Source organism: Cavia porcellus, unplaced genomic scaffold (genome assembly GCF_034190915.1).
Source record: "Cavia porcellus strain 051 isolate PalLab524CR breed Dunkin Hartley unplaced genomic scaffold, mCavPor4.1 scaffold_2, whole genome shotgun sequence".
Lineage (NCBI taxonomy): Eukaryota > Metazoa > Chordata > Mammalia > Rodentia > Caviidae > Cavia > Cavia porcellus.
This window is the reverse complement of record NW_026947485.1, coordinates 112,875,276-112,899,160: the sequence shown is the minus strand read 5'-3', so window position 1 is coordinate 112,899,160 and position 23,885 is coordinate 112,875,276. Positions and strand designations below refer to the sequence as shown.

The 23,885-nt window shown below is 43.0% G+C and overlaps 1 protein-coding gene across 3 annotated transcripts in view; it reads right to left on the bottom strand.

The window, feature by feature from the left end:
* The window catches only part of Btc (betacellulin), a 51,582-nt gene that overhangs the window by 11,134 nt on the left and 16,563 nt on the right, over positions 1 to 23,885 (bottom strand). For all 3 annotated transcript variants that reach the window (XM_013143686.3, XM_013143684.3, XM_013143683.3), the window contains exons 2-3: positions 18,112 to 18,210; positions 2,640 to 2,757 (exon numbers count right to left, since the gene is read on the bottom strand). In XM_013143686.3, coding sequence (XP_012999140.1) covers positions 2,640 to 2,757; positions 18,112 to 18,210 — 217 coding nt within the window. The remainder of the gene's footprint in view (positions 1 to 2,639; positions 2,758 to 18,111; positions 18,211 to 23,885) is intronic.

Below are 23,885 nucleotides of genomic sequence, written 5' to 3'. Positions count from 1 at the left end.
GGCAAGATGACATTGAGGTAAAATCCTCATTAGTTTAAGATCACCTTCGTCCTTTGAGCCATGTGAAGTGATCCTCATCAATTTAATATTGTTCTTAGCATAAGATCACCTCTACCCTCTGAATCATCCAATGATTCCACACCATTTTCTTCAATCAGTGAATAATGAGGTGCTGGCTGTCTCAGGGTCTTTTCTTCCCTGGAGACAGTTCCTTGCATAGTTATGGTGACTCCTGAGACATTCACTTTTCAGCCAGCCATGAGGAGGTCAGCGGCTGGTCTGGTCATGTTCAGGGAATGCCTCTCCCAGGGGGAGAGCCTGGTGCTCACTGAACGGTGAGCAGATGTTGATGAGACAATGGTCTAGTAAAGTGAAAGTGAAAACAACTTTGGAGGATTCCATGACTTGAGAGACCGCAAAATAAAGTTTGCAATCACTGTCCTGAAATCATCAGTAGAAATGTGTAGGTGTCAACAGACTGGGACAGCAACCTTCAATAGAGGCAGCAGAGGGAGAAACTGCAGTGCCAAGGACCGGAGGGAATGGGACGGGGATCACGGCACAGGCCATCTGCTCCCAGCCTGTTAATCACCTGTATAATTTTTTTTTTTTTTTTGTACCAAGGACTGAACTCATCACGTTGTGCTTGCCAGGAAAGTGTTTATGCCACTGAGCTACATCCCCAGCCCATAAATTATTAAAAATTTGACATCTACAAACAAATTACCCACTTTCCAAGACCCTTCTTACAAGACTAATGGAGGATATGAATTACTCGAAACACAATTCATGTGCAAGTGCGTGCAGAGGAGTCCGTGAACTCCTGTGATCTCAGGTAAAGGGACACCTCTGTTTTCCCAAAATGGTGCTAATACCAATTGAAAAGAGTTTGGCCTGAGTTTCCCATAATGCCAAGCCACAGGAAAGGCAGGCCTGGCTAGGATACCTGTCACTTGTCCCAAGGGTGAAGTCTGGAATTTTCGCTGTCTTTTGGACCATTGTAAGCAAGCTGTGCTGCATTTCTGATCTGACTTAACCTTCAAGTTTTGAGAAAAAAGTACAGCATCATTATCTTCTTTTACAGATGGTGAAACAGATGCAGGAAAGTCAGCCCTATGGCAGCACTGCATACAGTGGGCGAAAGCAAAACTCAAAGCCCAGTGAAGAATCGAGTCTAGAATCAGCACATAGCTGGCCCTATATCACGCTACTGCAGGGGAGATGCTCATAGCTTGATGAAAGCCTAGGCTTTGAAATCTAGCAGAGGTCGGGGTGGACTGTACTAGGGGCACCTGTTTCTTCCTCACACACCTGTTAAATGTTTGGCACTGTGCTCCCCACTGGAACACAAGTGGGAGTCAGCAGGAGCCCTGCCTTCTAGGAGCGTGCAGACAGAGTGAATGGTTAAAGAAGCCAAGAGCATCGCTCCAGTGGGAGAGTGCTGTCTGCAAGTATGATCAGATGGTGGATCGAGGGCGCCCACCTCACCACTCGAGAAGCACCAAGGAGCTTAGTCGAGGCCACACCTTGAATCCTCAGAAAGCTCCCTGAGAGGAGTTCACACAGTAAACTAGTGAAGAAGTGGAGGGTTTTAGAGGTGCAGCTGGAACTTAAGCCAGGATCAGAGGAGCGATGGAGACTTAGAAATGGAGCTTCAACTTCCCTGTGCAGAGGACAAGCTGACAGATGACACACTGCGATTTCCTTCCCAGAGCAGTGACATTAAAGCACAGTCAACAGGAAGACACACAGACAAGTTACAGACATGCTCTGGGTAAAAGGATGTTCACATTTTAAACACACTAAATAAATGAGACTTTCAAAAAATCACATCTAACTTTCTTAACACACACATGAACACACACACTCTTGCCTATTTTACAGTAGTGATTCTTACCCGCTTCTAAGAATTACCCATGTATCTCTTTTCCAAAATGAACTTCACGTAATTACAGTTTGAAGAAACCCATGATTTTTAAAGTTCCCACAAACTCAGGATTTGAATCACTGAGATCTCTAAGGGGGAAACACATATAATGGAGACACTGCTGAAGAATCTAACCATTCTGTGAATTTTGGATTCTACGAAGTCCCTAGAGGAATCACTTTGTTCCTCTGAGGAAGCCCAGCAGACATTAGAGGCATCTTTTTATCAGAAAATGAATGCTAAATGGATTCCAAAGGGAAACTTTCTCCTGGTCTCTCTCTGTTGGGCTCTGCTCACACACAAGCCTGGCTCTCTGTACTTGGCTGACACCTGCAGGGGGCGCTTTTACTTTGGCAGGAGCTCCTCCATGTTTACATTAACCACGCACCTCCTAAGCCAGCCAGAAGAATGTGTTTCCATGGGAACCACCCAGGGGATCGCTAGAGCCAACAAGCATCCTAACCCTGGACAGAATCAGCTTCTCTTGCCAAGACAGCGAGGACAGCCCAGCCTGGACATGAATCCAGCTCCCACTCTCGTGTTTCGGGGAAGGGTGCGTCAGCCTCTCCATAAGCAGCTTGGACCAGGGCATGGACAACAGGCTGAGGGCAGGGCCAGGCGGAACAGTGTGCGCAGATGGCACGGTGAGCTCAGGCTTTCCGAAGCCCAGCCTGGAAGGCACCACCCCTCGCTGGCTGGCAGGCTCACTTACACACAGGAGGGCGTCTGCTCGGCCACCACGAAGCGGCATCTGCCCTTGATGCAGTAGTGCTTGTACTGCTTGGGGCAGCGGGAGAAGTGGCCTTTCCGCTTCGGCTGGGTGGTGGTGGCTGAAAGACAAAAGGGAGTTGGGTCTGTCAACACACTTCGCACACACACTTGGGACAGAACCCTGTAGTTCCCGTAGCTTTTCTGTAGACCACACTTGAACCTCGCATCTCACCTTCTCCTTGCACTGGGATAAAAGCCGGACTTATGGCCACAGAACAGCTCTGCAGACTGGGTAATGGGATTGGGGCAGGAATGGTTCAGGTATAGGTAAGATCTGGGTGCAGCCCACATCTCGGACGTGTGTCATTTAACCCACAGGGTTTGGGGTTCACAGACAAGAGGGCTATCTTTGGATAAGTACTATTTGAGCCATGCTAGATGAAGGAGTCTGCTGGCTGCTGGTGGTGTTGCTGCTGCTGATTTCTAATGAATGAGCACATGCAGGGAAGGATCTGAGTCCCCAAAGGCTCCACCTGCGGCTTGCACACTGGCCTGCCCACTGATCACCCAGCCTTGTGAGGTGAGCACCGCCAAAACCTCCAGCTTGTAGACAGCAAAGCACCGTGCAGAGAGGAGGCCACCTCCCAAGGTTACACAGCTGGGAGGGGCAGCCGTGCTGTGGGCCCCTGTTACCAACCACATCACTCTGGCACTCTTGGGATCAGTGGCCGAGCCAGTGTCTATTACCTAAGCTCAACCTACAAGACCAGAAGTCAAGTTCAGCTCATCACCTGGCCCACAGACGCTCTGGACTGACTCTCTTGTCTACCTTTTAGACCCTTGAGTTCTCCATGTCCTAACTAAGCACAGTGATGTGTAACCATTGCCCCGCAACTCACATAGAAGAGAGTTAATAATGATTGCTGACAGCACAGAAATAGTCATTAGCAGTTTTGTTTGTTGATTGACAACTGACATGTGCCTGCACCAGAGACAACAACTAAAAAGCCAGCTGCAGCCCAGGTTAAATTGCCCACACCTATGACATCAGCAGCAGCTTGGGGGACCACCATATAGCACTCAGAAAAACCACACAGCGTTCACTTCAGAGGGCATCCACACTGATGTGGGCACAGCGCATTTTATTGCGGTAACACTAAACAATTCTTCCATGATGCCCATGGCCTCTAAATGTCCCAGGGGCATATAATTGCACAAGACCACAGAAGGGAGAAGACCAGGGGCCACTGAATGATCTTTACACTACACATAGGAGAGGTCAGGACTCAGTGCAATCATCCTCAGGATCCAGGAGTCCCAGAACCCCTCCAGATGCCAGAATCCAAGGATGCTCTGATGGGTAGTTTTTGTGCAGAACCGACACGTGTGCTCTTACACACTAATTGCTAAATAACTTGGGACCTGGGGTGATGGAAATGTGTGCAAGTAGTTGATACGCTGTGTTGCTAAGGAACGACAGCGGATGTTGTGCATGTGCAGGTGCAGGAGGGATTCTGCTGGGGTGTTTCTGACCCGTAGCCAGTTGACTGTATTGATGTAGAACCCAGGGACACATTGGGCGGCAGACTGCTGCAGAGGAGCTGGCCGACGGGTCTTGGTGTTGACTGGCTCCCTGCTCTGGCTAAGAGCTGGTGCGTGCCAGATCTTGGGTGCTAGTGTTCAGAAATAACTGCATCTGTGTGTCAGGGGTGAAGATCTGGGTTCTTTAATAAATAACCTGATCGCTCAGCTTCCACTGTGTAGGGTTTTCTATTCCCAGAGACTGGTAAGAGGCACAAGAATACATTGAACACCCTACCTATTGATCTTAACTTGTGTAGTAGAATAAATCAAAAATCATAATGAGTAATCAACCCACAAAGACCACCACAGTCACCGTGTAAACAGGTGGGGTACCTTGGAATCGATGGAAAGAACCCCAGACTCAGAGGAAGGAAATTGATGTTTATTTTTTGGGCCCTTCACTTGGTGTTTGAGTCAAGCTAATTAAACTTAGGAAGCTAATTAAAGTCTCAGTTTGCTCATGTATAAAGTGAAGATGACAACACCTACTCTAAAGAGCTGTGGAGGTATGCACATAAATTACCTAGGGAAATTCCTACCAGAGTTCCTAGGACAGTAGAGTTCCCAGCACATGAGTTTAGAACATGGCACACCCTGGCAATCTTAAGAGAAATCTTGTGTAAGTATGAGAGGTGCTTCCTTAGTCAGAGGACATCCTAGAAGATGTAGACTTCAGGATACAGTGAGCAAGCAGATACTTAGGGAAAAGGTCTAGAGCAGGGGCTCCATGTCAGGGCTCTGCAGGGCTTCTGCAGCAGCTGTGGGGCAGGAGCAACTCAACAGCAGGGAAGGGGAGAGGGGAGCTGAGGACCTGGGAAGAATGCAATGGGACACCTCCAGTGCCAGCAGGCTGAGCAAAAGCTTGATGAGAGAGCTCAAGCTGGTTCTCAAAGGTGGAATGAAATAGCACTGCAGAAGACTCTGAACTGGAAAGCATCCTCTCCATTCATCAGCCAGAACAGTGCAGACTGGAACCAGTAAGAAGAAGCAGGGACCCTGGAGAAAATCAGGGAAATCTGAGCCATGCAGACAAGGGGAATGCTAGCCTGGACACTGAGGGCAAAGAAATAAATTCAGGGGCCTCGAGACTCCAAGGCAGCTCCAGGGTGCTCACTCCGGGGTCTTTCCTGCTTGGGGTAGCATACTTTCCTTTAGATACAAGGCATTTGGCTTTGTATTCTAAACAGTGCTAATTCCCGCAGTTTCTGTGCCTCTTTAAAGGCACTCTCACACATTGCATAAACACCACACCAAGTTTAATTCTAAAAGGCAAACTAACCAGCAGCTGCTGGCTTCAGAAACTCGATCATCCACCCCACACAAACTCATGCCAGTGAAACGGCTGCCAGGTCTATTCTGATCACTCAGAGCTCCTGCCTCTGCCAAGCAAGCAGGCTCCAAAGCATGCCCAGCAATATTTAGATTTTAAAATTTTCCATGCCACCAGGCAGAAAATGTCCAGTGATCTCTATGGAACTTTCAGCTCTGAAAGCAAAATAAATCGTACATACCACCATGTAAACAGAACAAAACAGAAATACTGATGGAGTCTCTACTCCCTCCTTCCTGGAAATAAGAAGCTTATCTGCCTTCTCCCTCATGGACTACACCTGGAATTTCCCTTGCTTCCCATCTAGTACCTAACATGATACAGTTTCTGCAAACTGAACAGCTCTGATGTGGAATATTATCTGTCTATCACAACATCAATGGTGGAAGGCAAGATCTAGCCTTCCCTGCTAGGGATGTGGATCAGTAGGAAGAAAGTTAACTCAGACAGAAGAATGATTGTTGCCCCACACCCCAGCTCCATGTGTTTCCCTTTTGAAAAGTGACATGTTTTTGAAACTCTTAGAATGTGTAGCAATTAGGAAAATCCCTGATCCTGAGGTATACTTTTTACCCCTCCCACTTTTCCAACCAGAGCATTCCTGGGAGCCACAAGGTACCATAAAATTTCACTAGAAAATGCAATCTTCCCACTGAGCAGGCATGCACAGTCCCCCACGGGGACGAGCTGGATAGGGGACAGCTCTTGGTCTCGGTATGGGGAACTACATGCCAAAGATTCTAAAAGTCAAGTAAATAAGAAATCCTTACAGGAAGGACCACAAGCAAGGACATGTGTTAGATTATATGGTCAGAGGAGGAGGGGTCACCCTCCCAGATCCCATGGGCAATCAGGTCAGAGGCTGCAGCTGCCTCCGTCTGCTGGGGGGGGGGGGCAGCGATTCAGTAGATCACCTAGTGCAGGGTAGAGACGTCCTTGATCTGTTGGATGCCTAAATGAAGCAGTGTGACTGCTTTGATTTCTGTTCGGGATTCAGATACTCAGGGAGTTCTGTCATGTCTTTGAAACTAAGATCTTCAGAATGGAGATATTAGGTGTCTTTTTCAAAATCTGTCACTCATTATTTCAGCAATGCTCATTGTAATTTTCTTTAATAATTCTGTAAATGCCAGTGATTCAGAGCCTGTATTCTCAAGTCAGTTAAGGACAATCGACACTACAGGTATTACGACACTGCTTTCCCTCACAGTCATTGCATTGTTGTGACCTCACAGCGTCTCTAGCCCCCCAGTTAGGTGACAGTGAAAGTGTGTGACAGACCTAAAGCGAGAGGCCACACTTTGAACTACAAGTTAAAAAGGACCAAAGGAGGGAAAATGGATTACTACCGGCTCCATTTCCCCTCACACATACCTGACTAAAGAGGAGATGGAAACACACAGAAAAGAGAGCCATAGGGTCTGATGCTCTTCCTTGTATGGGTTCCCTCCTTACTTCATAAGCCAAAAGGCGAGAAAGAAAGTTTCCACTGTTTAAATTAACTTCTCACCCCATCACCTGTCTCCTCGAGTCAAGGAAATGGGAATCCCTGGTGCCTTAGAGGAGAGGTAAAATTTGGAGGTGCGTTCTAATTGCAGATGCATACCTTCTTACACTGAATGACATTTCCTGCTGCAAAGAAGAAAGGGAGACTGAGTCTCCAGTTGTCCTCAGTACCGGGTCCAGTCTGCAGAAAGTGCTGGGGAGCACAGACACAGTGCGAGGAGTTATTTCTTGGCCAGGGTATTGTGCCAACCACAGGCATAGGCTTCACTCAGAGTTGCCCTTTTCCATTCTCCTCTAAAGGACACAAAGGAGCCAGTGCCGTGTGGTTCGGGGAGGTGACCTTGAAGGCCTGTGTGTGGAGGGCTCGGTCCTCAGCCTACAGCCCTGTTCAGAGGTGGGTGGAGCTCTGGGGGGGAGAGGGTCATCAGGGATGTGCCACCCAAGGGGCTCTGGGCTGCCAGTCTCTCTGGTCTTTGCTTCCCATCTACCCCCACAAGGGGATCAGCTTCCTCTTCTACAAGTTCCACCATGGTGTCCACCTTCTCTGGGCCCACCCACCCACAGAGCAAGGCCTCTAAAAATAAGGACCAAAATAATCTCCTTCTCTTAAAATGTTGGTTCAGCTAGGTGTTTCTGGAATGCTGAAGGACACATCTATGGAAGTGTGTTTTTGCACGTGCAAAAGAAGACCACTGGGTAACAAGAGGCCCGTGTTACTTCCTGCCTCTTGGAACTCATGGGATTCTAGTGTGTCTGATGCCCCTCTGCTCTTTCTCCTCTGTGGTTCTTCCTCACCTCTGAGCTGGGGCGATGCCCTCAGGCTTGTCTGGTAGCCTTTCCATACTCCTCCCCCAGGGAATTTCTCCAGATCTGCTGTTTTTACATACATATTCATGACAACAATTCCCAAGTTTACTTTCCATCCCAGATATCTCCCTGCCCTGTCCAGCTAGTATCTCCACTTCAATATCAACAATGGTTTTGCAAGTTAAACAGTTCAGAAACAGAATTTTTGGTCTCACTTCTCCAATATGGTCTTATCTCAGTAAATAAAATCCATTCTTGCTGCTATTTAGGTGGAATGCTTTGGCATCATCTGTCTTACTGAGCGTCTAGTTCATCAGCAAAGACTATTCACTGTACTCAGAATATACACAGTAACCATCTTGTCTCGTCTCCTCCGGCCTAAGATCTGCATACTCCTAGGCTAGAGGTGCGCTCTCCCTGGAAACTCCTTTAACCGATCTCCCTACTTCGGCCTGTGCCCTCCACACCTCCCAGGCTGCACCCTAACACCAGGAGGATGCTGCTAAAAAGAGTGAGGTAAAAGCTGGAGGCCTTGTCATCCTCGGCAAGGCCCCGAATGCCAACACCTTGTCCCCACCCATGGTGCTCACTGATTATTCTTGACCCCTGGGAGAGCGCCTGCTGCATGGTAGAGGCTGATGGACGCTAGTGGGGTGAAAGAATGCAAGCTGGAAAAAGATTACTTAAAAGCAATGCTTAGAGCCAGGACTGCTAGAAAGCGAAACCACAGAGTGATTCAGACACACAAAAGGCGTGTAAAGACCATCTGAGTCACTATTGTTGACAACCTGGTACTCTGTTTTTACATCATGTGCTATGTCTATCCTTCGTTTTGACTGACAGCAGTGTTTTGCCATATTTGACTTTATTCTCTTCCAAAAAAAAAAAAAAGTAATAAGAACTAAGGAATAATAAAACCCAAAATGTGTAAATTTTGTTGTAAAAAAAAAAGAGAGGGAAAAAAAAGTGCTCTAAAGGATACAACTGCAAGTGTGTTTAGGGGTGTTAAATAGCTGACCATATTAATGTTTTTGGTTGGATCATTGAACACAACTGTTTGCAGTCTCACTGGTTGAATGTCCACTTTGTATGCTTTGATACTGTGATTTGAGCAACTATCTCTAAGATGACAATGTGTAATCTATTAACTGGTGATTTCTTACTGGGTTTTTTTTTTTTTTATAGTTCTGTATTACTTGTACCCTTACACCGCTTTGTTTTGTTTTTTCCTCTTTTTCCTTTTAAATAAAATTTTTTTAAAAAGACCTTCAAGAGACTACAAATATTTTCTATAATTCTACCTTCTCTTTAACTATGATGTAATTTCAATTAATAAATTAAACAAACTCTTCTGGAAAGTTTAAAAAAAAGACTATCTGAGTCACCTCCCCACTTTACAGGCTCTGAACTCATATCTGAAGCCGAATTGGCCAGCTCAATTCCCAGGGCCACCAGAGGAGATATACTGCTTCTCCGTACTGGTTCCTCTCTCATGAGTCCACTGTGCAGTGAGAACTGACCACCAGGCAACTTTCTCTTTGACTTCCTTTTGCATGTTCTGCATTTTGGTCTTCTCACATGATTCTAAGCATTTAGCATGGTGATCAAAATATCAGCTGTTCTTAAAATATACACATTAGCCATACTCAGATTATCATCTCTGAACCTTCTAAGGATGATCTGCCCAAATGTGTAGCTATTCTGCTCAATGTATGAGTGTATACACATCACTCAGCCTCACTGTGTCTCAATTTCTTCATCTGAAGAAGGGTATAAGAAAGGCATCCCCTAGGAATAAGTGAAAATATATGTAAAAAAATATAGATCAGTACTCAACATGCAGCAGAAGTCTGATACAGATGGACTTATTATTTTGATTAAAATGGCTATTATTTTCATTGATGATTTTATATATACCTCGGAGTATAAAAATTTAATAAAACGAGAAAGAAAGGGAGGGAGGAAAGACTAAAAGAAGAAAGAAGGGAAGGAGAAAAAGGAAAGATAAGGGAAATAATGTATTTTAAAAAGTCAACTGTAATGGAGTTGCTGTGCAAGAATAAGCCCATGTAATTTTCGAACTGAAAGTCCTAGCTCCGGTCTGTTTCATGGGATCCATGGATTGCTACTGTGAGCACTTTACAGAACACAGAGTGGTCATTTATCTTGCTAACATGCAGGTTCAAAGAGAATATAAATATACTACACCGTATGCCACAAAAAAATTGGAAGCCCTGTTCCTTATCAGCATTTTAAAAATTGAATCAATTGATTAATTGTCACCTAAGGAATCCTTTTTTTGAGTTTTTTTGTTCGTTTGTTTTCCTGCTGTTGTTTTGATTTTTTATGAGTTTTAAAGAACAGTTTACAGAGAAAAGCATCAATTTAAGAGATAAGTATTTTTGCTCTAAATTTCTGGCTTCTCATTTGATGCCTCAGTTTTGTACACAAAAGGTCATGTTGAAGCTTGTTTTCCATCTCAAGGTAATATTTCTCAAATAGTAAATAAATTACTGTATATTGAAACCCATTTCCAAGTAAGCATTCTATATTACATGTAGAAAAATCCAAAATAGTTTTTCTGATATCCAATTATTATTGTGTTGTTTTAAAAATCTCTGACCCTCCACCAAATCACTATTCTAGTTGGTTTTTAACTGTACTAAGAATGGTACTCAGGTATGCATAAGCTCTTGCAATTCCAGCCTAAGTTCCTACATGGGTGAAGATTAGTAGAAACAAAAATGACAATGAGAGAAAAACAATCCAGGATTAATGAATTTGGCTCTTCACAGAAACTACAGGAAGAAGGCAGAAAACACACCAAAAAATACTGATTTGGAGATTGTTTCCAGATCATGCCTGGAAAAGAAATTACAACTGAGGAAAATTCCTTGGGCAAAATCCAGAGAAAGGAATGGATTCTACTAGGAGGATAGGGTGGCGAATAACATTAATTCTTTGCTGGTCCCATAAAGGAGAACTAGAGATTTGTGTAAACACCCTGGACTACACAGATAATACCAAAATGAGTGTTTTAATTTTAAAGATTAAAGTTATAGATTATGTCTTGTACCTTCACACTGAGAAGGGGACTTTTATGCAGTGAGTGGCCATGTCTGCAACTAAGACCACGAAAGAACAAAGTGTCATTGAGTTTTCCTTGGGGATGACAATGAGATATCCTTCCCAGATGTGCGTACTCTTTAAAGGAAGAAATTTTGGTTCTGGAAGCAGAAAGATGCCTGAGATAAGCAAAGAGCTGGGTGAAGGGCCAGGGTATTTTTTGTCCAGGGGTTTGCTTAGCCCCTTTTTAGTTAAATGGTACAGAGGAGAAATACAAAAAACATCCACAAAAGAAGTAGAAAACAGGGTGACATCAGCAAAAGGCAGAATAGAAAGCCTTTAACTTTGTTTCCCCTTGTAAACACAATGAGTCATCTCCAAAATCAGGCAAATTCCCTTTGTGAGAAATCCAGGAACTAGTGGGGGGGCCTTGTACTCTGGACAAACCGAATTACATCCAAAGCCAATAGAAAAGCTAGGGACACTGTCTCATGGAATCTCCACCTACAGTGCCTTGGAGGAAAGAGCCAGACTACACATCCAACACCTCAACATTTCTGGGGCTACCCAGAAAACTGGCTTCTGTCTTTAAGTTAGGGACACTGGCAGAAGCTGGCCCTCTACCTACTTGGGGTTATGAGATTGGAGACAGCAGTGACAGGTTGGATTTCATAGCCTGTCCCTCTGGCTCAGTCCAGAGCAAACAGAGGAAGGATATCCACCCCCAGATTCTCCTAGAGAGGGAAAGAGCAGGACTTCACGGTCAGTGCCCAGATGTGGATAGGGACTGCAAGAACACTTACTTTTGTCTCTGCTGTCTTGGAGCACAGGCAGGACCCTGCTTCTTGTGGCAACCCGGAGAGTAGTGAGAACAGGCCATGGTGGGGACTGGCAGAAGCTTTCATACTCACCCCTCTACCACACCCGCATACCCTGATTTGCCAGATCCCCAAGTCCCAGAGTCGCCCTGGGAGGAACATAGTCACACTGATCTAGAGCCTGACTTCAGTCTGCCGCACAGTGGTGCACTCGCAAGGCTTGGGACCACTGAGACCAGAGCAATGCGCTGGGTTTTCATGGTGGCTTGCAGTGCCCCAAGTCTCTGCCTGGGCTAAATGATGAGGGCCTGCTGTCCTAGAGGCCAAGCTATGAAAACTGGGAGAAGCTGCCGTTTTCTCTCCTGTGCAGGTACAAACCCAGTGACTCAAGGAAAATGAAGCAACAGTGAAAGTATTCCAAACATCCAAATGGCCAGCTCTAATGGACTGGAGAAATACACAGAGGACTCAAAATAACTCGTAAAAATGCCCACAACATCAGTGGAACAATAAACAAGTAAAAATTTCTACAAAGAAATATCAACTATCTCTAAAGAGTAAAGGCACATCCTGGAGCTGGACCAAAAGATTCACTGGAGATCTCACAGCAAACTGTATCAAGCATAAAAGAGATCAGTGGAAGACAGGTCACTGGAAAATACACCATCAGAGAAGCAAAGAAACAACAATGAAAAAGAGGGAAGAGGTTTAAGGGATGCATGGGGCACCATGGAGCAGGCTAGTAGACGCTCCATAAAAGTAAGAGGGAAATGAGACCGAGAAGGAGCTGGAGAGTGCATTCAAAGAATGATGGCCAAAAACTTTGCAAACCTAGGGAAATAAACATATTTTTTAGACCAAGGAGGTCAAAAAGATTACAAACAAGATGAATGCAAGGAAACTACATCAAAATAATTTGGAGTCAAGTTGTCAAAAACAGCTAAAATGAAGAGAAAATTTTGAGAACAGGAAGACTTTTCATGGAAAAGAACTTTTGCTATCATAAAATCTAAATCGTAGTTACTCAAGCCACAGAGGTGTAGGATAATATACTCAAATTGTTGGAAGAAATAATCTGTCAATAAGGAATACTCTACCCAGCAAAACTGGTTATCAACAATGAAGGAAAGATAGACTTTCACAAGCAAAATCAAAGAGATTTTTTTCATTGCCAAACCCACTTTATAAGACATATTAAAAGGAGTTCTTCAAGTCAAAATTAAATAATGCTAACCATGTCATTCACATCATAAGAAAGTATAAATTTTTAGCAAATGTAAATATATAGAGAAATCATATTATACTACTACATTAGTGTTTCTAACTTAATTCTACCATAAAAGTTGAAAGGCAAAAGTATAAAGAATATAAAATCCATTAATATATATACATTATGACATTAACATGCATTGTAACCTTAGTCACAAACTTTGGAGTGGGGAAAGGTAAAAGGTAGAGTTTTCATATGTGACAGAAGCGACCAGCTTTATTCTATTTAGTTATATTTTACATAAGCCCTACAGTGATCACAAACCAAATACTTTATATAAAAACACATAAAGGAGAGAACACATTTAAAGCATGTAAGTACAAAAAACACACAAAACCCAAAGGAAAACAATAAAAAAGAAAAAGAAAGATAAAAGAGCTACAAGAAAGACACACGGAGAAAAACAAAATAACAGTATCATTAATTCCATCACTAATCAATTCCCTATCAATAATTACTTTAAATGTAAATGGGTTAAGCTCTTCAACCTTAGAGTGCGTGAATGGATATAAAGAACAAGATTCAACTTTATATCTTGCATAAAGGAGTCACTTTAAATGTAAGGACATACACAGACTAAAGATGAAGGATAGATAAGATTCCATTCAGATGGCAAACAAGAGATCAGGGTCAGCCATGTGTGTAAGAAATAAATTAAGCTATGATTCAGTATCTGTCACCAGAGTCCAATAACAAATTTGGACATGTAAAAGATAAAGTTTGAAATTCATCAAGATGATATAACAATAATGAATATATATGCACTCAACCTCAAAACACTTAAATATACAAAGCAAACACTGATGAAATTTAAAGGAGAAATAGCATTCACCAACTACACCAGTCATCACCCACTTACACAAACACGTGCCCAGTGGACAGGGCACTCACGTGACAAGTTGTGCAAAAACTACAGAAAAAAAACCCACTCCTTACAGACACGCAACAATGAACATTACCTTACATTGCTGGTGAATGAGTCTGTCAAGACCCAGGAGCTGCACACAGAGGCAGAGTCTTACTTGGTGTCTTCCATGATACCTCAGGTAAGGACCTTGGAAACCAGCTGCCCATGGGCCAGTGACACTTGCCAGTCTAAAGCACTGTGGAGATGAGACAAGACCTAACTATGCTGGCCAGTTCCTCCTAGGCTGAAGACAAGCACATTCTAGAGTTCTCGTTGGAAGATATGAGTGAGCCAGGGGAGGGCCATGCAAAAAGCTCTCCTGTGACAGCAACTCTTTCATATCAGGAACCTTAAACATCCCATGTCTGGTAATGGAGAGAACACCCAGACAGAACACCCATAAGGTAACCATGGCCTCCCACAGCAATACAGGCCACACAGACCTAAAGGGCACAAACAGAACTCACTACCTGATGGCAGCAGAATCCATATTTTCTCTCACACACACAGCATTTCTCAGGATAGATCACTTGCCATGGCACCAAAAAAGTATTAAAAATTTTTTGAAGAAATCATACGAAGTATCTTTTCTGATCACATGAAATGAAACCAAAATCAGTAACAGAAGAAGGAAAGCTGCAAGTCAGAAATAAGTAGAAAGCAAATACTATAATCTTGAACAACTATTGTGGTTTATACCTAAAAGTGTCATGTTCAGAGGAGGGACATTTAAAAGGTGGAGGCATCATGGAAGTACTATATTCATTGGTGGATCAAACCATAGATGAGTTCATGGTTGACTGTGTGGTTAATAGCTGAGGACTTTGAAGAGGGGGCAAAGATAAGAGTGTATTCATGTTCTCTGCCTCTGTCTCTCTGTGTCTTCCTGTCTCTGTCTCTCTCTCTCCCTGCTTCCTTCCCTCCTCCCCTCTCTCTCCTTCTTCCTCCTTCCTCTCCTTTCTCCTCTCTTCTCCCTCTCTCCTCTCTCCTTCCTGGCTTTCATGGGTTGAGTAGTTTTCCTCTGCCGTGTCTTTCTACCATGCTGTTTTTGCCTTGGAGCCAGCCAACCATTACTAAACTCTCTGAAATTGTGAACTTAAGTTTCTGGTGTGGGGTATTTAGTCCCAGTCACAGGAAGGTGATGAAGTACAACAACCAATTGACCATAATGAAAATTAAAAAGGAAATTAGAAAGTGTCTTGAAACAAAAACATATCAAATATGATGTGTACCAAAAAGAGTAATAAGGGAATTGTTTATAGTGACAAACACTTACTTTGCAATGAAAAGACCTCAAACAAGCAGCTAACTTTATGCAATATACTTACAAAGGCCAACGTGGATAAGAAAAGATGCTCAATAGCATTTATAATCAGGGAAAAAAAAATCAAGACCTACATTAGATATCACCTCCTTCCTTCCTGTTAGGGCTGGAGAGAGAGAGAGAGAGAGAGAGAGAGAGAGAGAGAGAGAGAGAGAGATGGAGAGAGGGAGAGAAATACTGGAGAAATCAGAACAATTATAAACCAATGGTGGCAATGTAAAACAGGACAGCTGCTATGGAAATTTCCCAACAAATTTTTTCTATTTAAAAAAAAAAGATTAAAATAAAAGAGGACATAACAAAACAGGTCAGAACAGAACAATTTAAGCAACATAGTGTTTCACCACAAGACAACTTGACATACTACCATAATGTCTCTTTCCTTGAAATATTTGAGTATATATTCATACACTATCAGTATCAAACTACAGTATCAAACATAACAAGACAGTGTAAAACCATTCAAGAGAATGAAAGTATTACAGGGTATTCAGAACCAACTAACAGAAAGCAAACAATGGCTACTATATTATCTCATTTCCATAAAAAATTTGTTTATACTATCACACATAATAAAATCTAATAAGATACATGATAAAACTGATGGAGACAGAAGAACAAAAGCTTGGTGGGACTTCAAAACAAGATGATATTAAATCAGCACTAGCTATTTTAATGTCTTTTCTTCAAAATAGCTGTTCATACCATCACAGACAATAAAATCAAACAACTCAGAATAAAACCATTCCAACTAATGAGTGAAAACATACGGCTTCAAAGCAATATAATGGGGAATCATGATTACCACATACTTTAATGAATTCTTACCATTTCTTACATGAGGGAAACTATTCAGTATTTATATATGTAAGTTTGATTTACTTTGCTTATGAGTATGGTCTCAAGCTGTGTCCATTTATTTATAAATATCTCAATGTGATCCTTCTTTACAGCTGTGTAGTACTCCACTGTATAAAAATACCACATCTTTTTTATCCAGTCCTCAGTTGATGGACACTTAGGTTGTTTCCAAGATCTGGCTACTACAAATTTGTGCTACTATAGACATGGGTGCACATATATCACTGTGATATGATGTTTTCAGTTCTTCTTTCCCAACAAAATTTAAAACACAGCTACCATACTCCTGTGACCCAAACACCCTACTACTGGGTATTAATCAAAAACAAAGAGAATCAGGAGCACAGAGGGATGTTTGCACTACCACTGTTCACTGCAGTAATATTCACAAGACTCAGAGGTTTATAGAACCCAGTGTCCATTGATAGATGAATGGACAGGAAATATGGGATACACATACAGTGAAATAATGCCCACTTAAAATCAGAAAACCTTCCACTACATTGACAACTGGAATGAACAATTTGAGGACATTAAGTGAAAAGAACCAGCCACAGAAGTACAGACCTTGAATGATTCCACTCACACAAGGCCTCTAAAACTGCAGAATTCACAGAAGCATGGAGTAGATTGCTGATTGCCACGAGCTTGGAGAAGAAAGAATGGGATTTGCTATTCAATTATGTGAATGGGTAAATTCCAAAGATCTGCTGCGTAGCATTCTACTGACAACAAAGCTTAAAATTTGTTTAAAATTAGCTTTTAAAAGGAGATTTAATGTTAAATGTTATTACTATGATAAAAGGAAAATTAGATAACATATTTACGAGGATGATGAGGAAGAGTTTTGAATACTGTCCATTATCGATCACAGAATCATTTCCTGAAAAACACCATCAGAAGATATTTGAAACCAGTCCACAGAAATCACCCACAGGTGGCTGTGGAGTCCACAGCAACAGGACAGGCCCCCAGATGACTTAAGATGCCAATGAAGTCCCCGGGCTGCACATCCTGTCTCCCACCCAGAGCTTGGAGGAAGAGCTGGAAGAGGCTGGAGCTGATGACTCCCTGCAGGAGATTCCGGGCCAGCATGTTCCTGGCTGGGGGATAGCACCCCTGGGGTGGCAGGAAGGAGCCTGTCACACCAGTCGCCATCCTCCCAGTTCAGAGAGGATTCAAGGGGATACGGGAGGTTTCTCCACTCCACTTTTTTTTTTTTTTTTTTTTTTTTTTTTTTTTTGATGAAAATCAGAAACAACCCTAGCAGAAGCTCAGATCACACAACATACACAGAACAAGATCACTGTGGTTCAGGACCAGCAAACTATGATCTCAGGACCAGACCTGGCCCCCAACCTATTTAAGTCTCTTTGCAACACAGCCACACCTCCTCACTGAGTAGCTGACTGCTTCTCAGTCAGTGACAAGATTGAGGACTGGGACAAAGCCCAAAACACCATCTGATTCCCGTCAGGGCCAACACAGACTTAGACCAAAAACTCTGAGGACTCTAGAACACTAATACAGCATCTCTAAGGTAAAACACTAAATAAAAACACTTGCCTTCCTTCATTAATGTACAGAACTGAAGGGGAGATAGGAAGAATCTAAATTTGAACAGAATTCACAACTTTCTAAGACCACAGCTCAGGATACTCTTGCTAGAATCTACAGCACACATACTTTACACCTGGTATTGTGGCTAAGAATCAGAGACTGCGTTAAAATCTCAGATTTACTATTTACCAGCTGTGTGGTATTGGACAAGTACCTTCAACTTTCTGAGCTTGGCCTTGAAGTAATATTTTTGAAAAAAAAATGTCTCGCTTATAGGGCTGCAAGGATGAACAAATGAGTTAGCACCCAAAGCACTTAGCACAGTACTTAGTACATGAGCATGTGCTCAGAGAACCACTTAGTGCTATTAATACCATACTTGAAAGATTCAGAGGCGGGGACATCAGCTTTCCACACTGAACATGAAGCTGAAATATTACCTGAGCAGTTTTCTGCAGGCCCTCCACAGAGAAGGTCATGAGTTGCAGGGCTCCTGGTTGAATTCCCATCTGCCAGCACACAGTGAAGGAGCAATAGACCTTCAAAAAGAACCAGAAACAAACATCAGTGCTGAACTCTTGCTTACTGTGAAATACCCTCTCGAAGTTGCTACCCACGTATAAAAATAGCATATTTGTCATTTCCATTTCCAAGTCACTGTCCCAAGGCATGCTCCAGGCCCTCAGGACAGTGTTAGAAACAGAGATTTCAAGTCAGCATCATTTGCATCTGTTTCTGTACCTTGAGGCAGGAGACGCAGCCACAGTGAGCAACAGCATCTCATCTTAAAACCTGAGGGCCGGTGGGAAATCCAGCTAGGTTTCCAAAGACAGTGGATGGTGAGCCCACAGCGGAATGCAGCTTCTGTGTCCTACACAGGCCCAGGATTCTTGGGTGTTAACTATGGGATGTCCTTCCTTTGGGGGAGGTGTGAATACCTATTCAAGCCTTAAAGAGAGGTTCCCCCAGCGAAGAGTCTGACTCAAGAGAAATGGATACTTCTCCTCCTGTCTTCCAGAGGAGAAAGAATCCTGTTTGTGGTTAAAGTGGCTCAGGATTCAACACACTGAACCCACACAAACACACTGTGGCAAGTCATTTGTGGGACCAGCAGGAAATTTGGCACACACTGGGCATTAGCTGATAATAAAGAATGTGATAAATATTTTTAATCATGGTATTATAGTTTACAGTGAAAAATAGAGCCCAAGTCACTTATAGGTGTATACTTAATAGTCACTCAGAAAATAACAAATACGAGATTTGCTCTAAAATAATCCAACGAGGGAATGGATTCAAGGTCACGAGGGACAAGAACACAGGGAGCGAGGCTGCTGCTGGTGATGCTGCAGCTGAATGCTGAAGTCTGCGAAGCTGCCTGCTCTGGTCAGTAAATACTATAGACGTCTGCCGTGCCAATAAGAGAGAGGAAGAGAAGATGGGTGAGGGGAAGGGAGGAAAAGAGAGGTGGCTTAGAATTTGCTGGTGCCAAGCACAAGACCTAGTTTTGTCAGAGTTAAATGTGTTGAGTGTGGGTTAAACATGCAGACCCTAAACTCAGTGCTGGTGACTGATCAGTGCTCAGTAAAATCACTGCTATGCACTTGGCAAGAACATAATTTTTCACTGGCTGTGCTAGAAATTACACACCCAGGCCATGGTCTCTTAACCAACTGGTTCTCCGGTTCACCAAGTATCCACAGGCATCCAAGAGCACACAAATAAAGCCCTCAGCCCCTCCACAGACACTAAGGCAGCTAGCAGCCAACAATCAGGCTTGTGCTTCTTTGCACAAGAAAAGAACTGTGGCCACCATTCAAGAGTTTTCAAGAAGTGTCTTTATGAAGATGGTATTCCACCTATCGGGGTGGGAAAGCTTTTCAGGAAGAGGTGATACCAATACTGGGAATGGAGGTGAGAACTGGAACTCAGAGTCACTGGAGAGAGAGGTCCTGTGTTGTTTTTTTGAAGGGTAAGTTAGCACTACATAGAACTTAAAAACAAACACAACTCAAAGAATGAACACATGCCTATATCCAGTACCTACATTGCTAGTAAGTTTCCCTGCGGAAAAAAGTCAGGATCTGTAAGAAAGTTTAACTGCAGAATTTCCTGTATCATATGGGTTATAAAAAGATGGGAAAATTCCTGAACATCTAACAATAGGAGTTTGACTAAATACATATGATTTATCTGTGTGCATGCAATATAATGCCATTCAGAAGAAGGCAGGGTTACAAAGAGGACACTCAGCTGTAGAACTTATGCTGGGACATTAAAGGGGCACCTCTACACATGTCTCACTAAGAAAACAGACAATCAATAATTTACTGTGACCTGCCTGTGTGTGTATTTGAAGATGTGTACAAAGTATAACAAATCACTTAGTGGATAAATAGTTTCTCACATTGGTTAGAAGACTTTTCCCCTAAATTTTTCTCTTTGTACTGTCTAATTTTTCTAGCAGTGTATTTTGTTTGTTGCAACAAGAGAAAAATGAGTAATTCATATATAATTTTTGTAATCACAATTTGGCCATCAAGTTTATTGATTCTTACAATTTTTATCCCTACACTTGCCCTTCCATTCATACTTAGAACAAACAGAAGTAAGCAATTATTTTGGGTTTCCCAAGCATAGAAATGTTATATCATTCATGTTTTCAATCCTGGTAGCTAACATATAACGTATTGGACAAAGACCAAAGCAATCAAACAATGAAACATTCTTCAAATTCAATAATCCCACTAGCAATTTTTAGTGGAAAATAAAAAAGCATATTTAACTCATTTCTAGAATCCCATACATAAGCATTCTTCATAAAGCAAAACAAGAGGCTTTAATTCTAGAGATAAAAGCTGGCTCTAACAGTGAGAAAGAAAGGGAAGAAATGAGAGAGGGAGAGAAAGAAAAGAAGGGAGGTAAGAAAGAAAAAGGAAGAAAGAAAGAAAAAAAGAAAGGAAGGAAGGAAGAAAGCAAGCAAGGGAAAGAAGGAAAAATCTGTAAAATTTCTCAACTCAATATCTAGAAATCAGGAGTAGTAAGATCTCAGGATTATTGCAGAACTGAAGATTCATAAACCAAGGCCCCTGGCTTAGCACACTCTGCACTCCTACCGTTGTCAATGACAAATGTAACTCATCCTTCTCCCCTTCCTCTAACAAAGGGAGCCCTATTTCACTGAACCCTGTTCTTCTGCTGAGCTCACTCCACACTGATGTCCACTGGCAAAGTGAGGGTAGAGGCCTGGGAGAGGTGATCTCCTCCAAATCAGCACCCAGACAAACAGGGTGCTGGGCACCCCCCCCCCCCGCACCTCCCAGACAGTCTCCAGGTCCTAAAACTACAACCATGACCAGATCTACCCTGGAGAATTAGTTTGTTGGCCTGCACAGTTTTAAAAAATGCAATCTAGGCAGATCACATTTAACCTGAACTTTTGCTCCTGTGAAAACAGAGTCCAGCATCATAGGTTTGCTCCTGACAACTGGCTGGAAAAGAAGCAAGCTGTGACCCTGAGCGCCAGGGACACGGTGATGTGTGCTACACTGCTGCTTCTTAACTTCCAGACCCTGGTGGGTGTTTGAGGTTGTGATTTGTGAGAGAACCTCAGAAACCAGAAAAATGCCCTCAGTGCCACACATCAGACCCTAAAGGCTGCTGCATGGAGATGGGGGCTCCTTCTCCGCTCACAGCACAGCCACCTGTGCTAAGCTATGGTTAGCACTTGTGCAAGACCCTGTGGGTTTAAACATAAGGGAAGGATCCCTGATCTCAAGGACCTTGAGAGCTTGTGATCCAGTGGGTCAGATCTCTAAGGCCCAGCAGGGATAACTTGGGGAGTAGAAATCAACTCTGCCTGGTGGCAAAGACTTCTCTGGGGTGTTGATGACTTTTTAATGAGGAATACATTTGTTAAAGTGTCAATTAATAACTTCTAGAAAAACAAAAGCTGTGCAAGCAAGATAAGCAGGCTATTATCTGTTTTAGCAGTAGATGATGTTTACCTGGTTCTAGTCATGTCAGTCTTGATAATTTAGTAAACATTGTCCTAAGCAGGGCCGGTAATCATCCTACATGTACCATCTAGGGAGACCAGAAGGGACCCATCAGGCTTGTGCTGGTTTGAAAGGTTTGGGCGTCAGCCTTGTGGCTAAGTAGACTGGGGTTAGGAGAGCAGAGGAATCCAGCAGAGAAGATTGTAAGACAGCAAAGCAGGAAACACTGTCACACAGAGTTGCTCATTAACACACAGGTGGACACTGCGGGAAGGTCAAGCACTGTCGCCTCTAGGGAAACAGAAGGGCAGAACAATACCGTTCTCCTTACCACAATTTAAGCACTTCTGGTAAATTTAAGGTGTGTGCATATCTACTCCTTTAAGAATAGATTTTTAAAAATAAATAGTTAATCAGAGCATTCTACACATAGGGACAGTTCACAATGAACAAAAGGGCCACCATATAGGAAGGCCCAGTGTGAAGCAGCACGGTGCCCACTCGTGTAGGGGCTGGGAAGGTAACAGGAAGTAGCCAGGGGATTTTATGTTACACACACCTCACCCCACTGTTCACAGGGGCCTAAGTCTTCATTTAGAACCAGTGAGGAAACAGTGTGAAGGTTTCCCACTTTCACACTGTTAACATTTTCTAGTGGCCACCCAATTGTTGCCAGATTCCATGGCTCAGAGGCATCCACAGGCTTTACCTGGCAGATGTGAATAGCACCCACCTCCTCCTCCTCTTACTCCTCCTCCTCCTCCTTCTCCAACCCCACTCCTGAGCTGTCAGTAAAAGTCACCAGGCAGTGTCACATGTCCGTGTGCGTGTGCATGTGTGTGTGCGTGTGCATGTGTGTGTGTATGCATGTGCGCGCGTGTGTGTGTGTGTGTGTGTGTGTGTGTGTGTGTATAGCAGGGTGACGCCATTTAGGGGCCACCACAGCTCTCTCCAAGCTGTTTTACATATTTTTAATCTAAAATATGGCTTTGACATTGAATGCATCTCTTTAATCTGAACCAATAGTGCAGCTTTCAAAGGCTTGAATTTTGACTTTTACAAAAAAAAAAAAAAACTAGGAGAAATATCATCATCTTCTAGAAAGATCACCAAAGTCAATCTTCAAATCACCATATGACTCTGAGATAATTAACAAACCATCCTGACCTTTTCACTGAGAAAATATAGAATCATAGTTTCTCTACTCATCTACAATCTAGTTCATAAAAGACAATGAAATAATATAAGAATTTTTATACAAATATGTGTATTTGTAGCTGGGCTTGAACTCATGACCTTGCACCTGCCAGGCAGGTGCTTACATACCTGAGCTAAATCCCCTACCCACAATATATATTATTTACATTATTATTTTTACCAAGGTAAGTATGAATTGTACATTAGAGAAAATACAGTAATTATCAGTGGAAACCACAAAGTCCCCATCAAAAGTCACAAGTTATATCAAATTTCAAAATTAGTAACAACCGGAGCTGGGGATTTAGCTCAGCGGCATAAGCGCCTGCCTTGCAAGCAGGCAGTTGTGAGTTCGATCCCTGGTACCGATAAAAAATGAAAAAGACAAAAAAAAAAAAATTAGTAACAACCGTAAAAGTTTTAAAATATCCCCCCAAACAACCCCACCTGCCGGGAAGTTATATCCTGGCAGAATTCATCAAGCCCACATCCAAGATCTCACAAAGAAATGGCAGTTCCCTCCCAAGCTGTGCATTTCAAGGCATCCAATCATGCCTTCTTTCCATCACAGTCATTCATCCATTCAAAAAAACACCATATGCACCCTTTCCTAAGGCTCCGGACACGCTCCCTCACGTCCATCTGGGTTTGCCTTCCTGTTGGTTTCCTATGCGCTTTGGACACACCTCACTAAGCTGCATCTCCCTGCTCCCTGAGAGGGTCTCATGTGTTTGAAGCCAGCTCTTCAGTTTCCCCACAGTGCCCTTAGCCCCTGCACCTGGCAGTGTGGCCCTCAGTGGATCGACCTTTTCTGACTGTCACATTAAAGCTGTGGTTTTATTCCCTTGCCATAAAAAGTTCTTCAGTTCCTTGTATTGTGGGGAAGCAATATTTTGATGGGTCTAAGTTTTTTCTTTGGTGTTACACTGCTTACTTTCATCTTTGGCATAGAGGGACGTAATTGTTTCGCTTGTAGGCATCAACATGCCAGGTTTTACCTGTCATTCCAATATTTTCTA